This window comes from Stegastes partitus, unplaced genomic scaffold (genome assembly GCF_000690725.1).
Source record: "Stegastes partitus isolate 25-593 unplaced genomic scaffold, Stegastes_partitus-1.0.2 Scaffold2459, whole genome shotgun sequence".
NCBI lineage: Eukaryota > Metazoa > Chordata > Actinopteri > Pomacentridae > Stegastes > Stegastes partitus.
Genome location: NW_007580190.1, coordinates 10,991 through 12,390, shown reverse-complemented (window position 1 = coordinate 12,390; position 1,400 = coordinate 10,991). Strand labels below are relative to the sequence as shown.

The 1,400-nt window shown below is 51.1% G+C and overlaps 1 protein-coding gene across 1 annotated transcript in view; it reads right to left on the bottom strand.

Moving 5' to 3' along the window:
• Window positions 1-1,400, bottom strand: part of LOC103375082 (band 4.1-like protein 3) — an 18,134-nt gene that overhangs the window by 14,771 nt on the left and 1,963 nt on the right. The window contains exons 4-5 of the mRNA XM_008305281.1: window positions 1,227-1,323; window positions 1,067-1,154 (exon numbers count right to left, since the gene is read on the bottom strand). Coding sequence (XP_008303503.1) covers window positions 1,067-1,154; window positions 1,227-1,323 — 185 coding nt within the window. The remainder of the gene's footprint in view (window positions 1-1,066; window positions 1,155-1,226; window positions 1,324-1,400) is intronic.

The window sequence follows — 1,400 nt, the reverse complement described above, 5'->3', positions numbered from 1 at the left end:
TGTAGAAAGATGTTCCACCATCAGTAGAAAGATGTTCCACCATCAGATGTAGAAAGATGTTCCATCATCAGATGTAGAAAGATGTTCCACCATCAGTAGAAAGGTGTTCCACCATCAGATGTAGAAAGATGTTCCATCATCATCAGTAGAAAGATGTTCCACCATCAGCTGTAGAAACATGTTCCACCAGGAGGAGGAAGGTTCTGGTTCTACCTTTTTATCAGAGACCTATAGAATGAAGTGATTCTGAGGAACTGTCAGGATTTGGGTCTCAGCTGAAGCTTACGGCGCCATCGTGGTGATTTGTTAAAGGCAACACGACTTTAAAGGCCGGTTCTGGGGTCCAGACGGTTAAATCCGTCCAACGCGTGTCTGCGTGGTGATTGATCAGGAATCCGTGGATCAGATGTGATGGAGCAGGATGCAGCGGCTCCATCTTCACACTGAGCCAATGGAAAACGGCCACGAGTGAAAAATCCATAGCAGCGGCCTGTAACGGTCACGTCATTGATCGTGGACAGGAAGCAGGTCATGTGATCGATCAGAACATCAGCAGCACTGAAACGCTCTGCTCATGTGTTCATCTGAGGACAGCCCAGCCTGTTTCTATCAGTCCACTTAATGCAGCACATACGATGATGAAGACCGTTTCCCTGAAAGCTGATCCTGTTTCCTGCAGAATCTGACAGATGCTGACATTTGGAGCACATTTAGGAAGCAGCCAGATGTTCAGCCAGATGAAGCTGAAGTGGTTTAGATCAGAGGAGCTCTACAGTGAATTCACCAAACATCTCAACGTCTGCTGCTGCTGCTGCACAGACGGCTGAAGAAGAACTCGACACACGGCAGAGCAGACACGATGGTGATGAAGCCACACGAGCAGCACCACAGAACACCTGGACATGAGCATGAGCGTGACTCCCAGCTGGTGCATCGTCTGCTGGTCCTGAGGTCAGCGTGATCAGTGTGAAGCATGCAGCTTCACTATGGATTCACAAACAGGGGAACATTCAGCAGAACCCCGTCATCACGTGTGTTCGTGTTCTGCGGCTGTGTGAATGCTTACCTTGGCGTGATGGAGGTCCACTCCGTACATGGAGAGCTTCTTGACGTTCTCCAGGAAGTGCATCTCTGCTTCAGCGGGACTCATTCCTCTAGAAACACAGACGCACAGTTTAGAGTGTGAACGCGACGCTGTCGGCGCTGAACGTGTGGCGCTGACCCACCTGTAGGTTCTGTGCAGCTCCATGATCTTCTCCTCCATCTCCTTGGTTTGGTTGGGAGCAAAACGCAGCTCGCTGACGTAGTCGGAGCCACACTCATCTGAAACACACAGAGGCAGACGGGGGTCACACCGGGGGGGCAGTAAGGGGCAGTGGGGGGCAGTAAGGGGCAGTGGG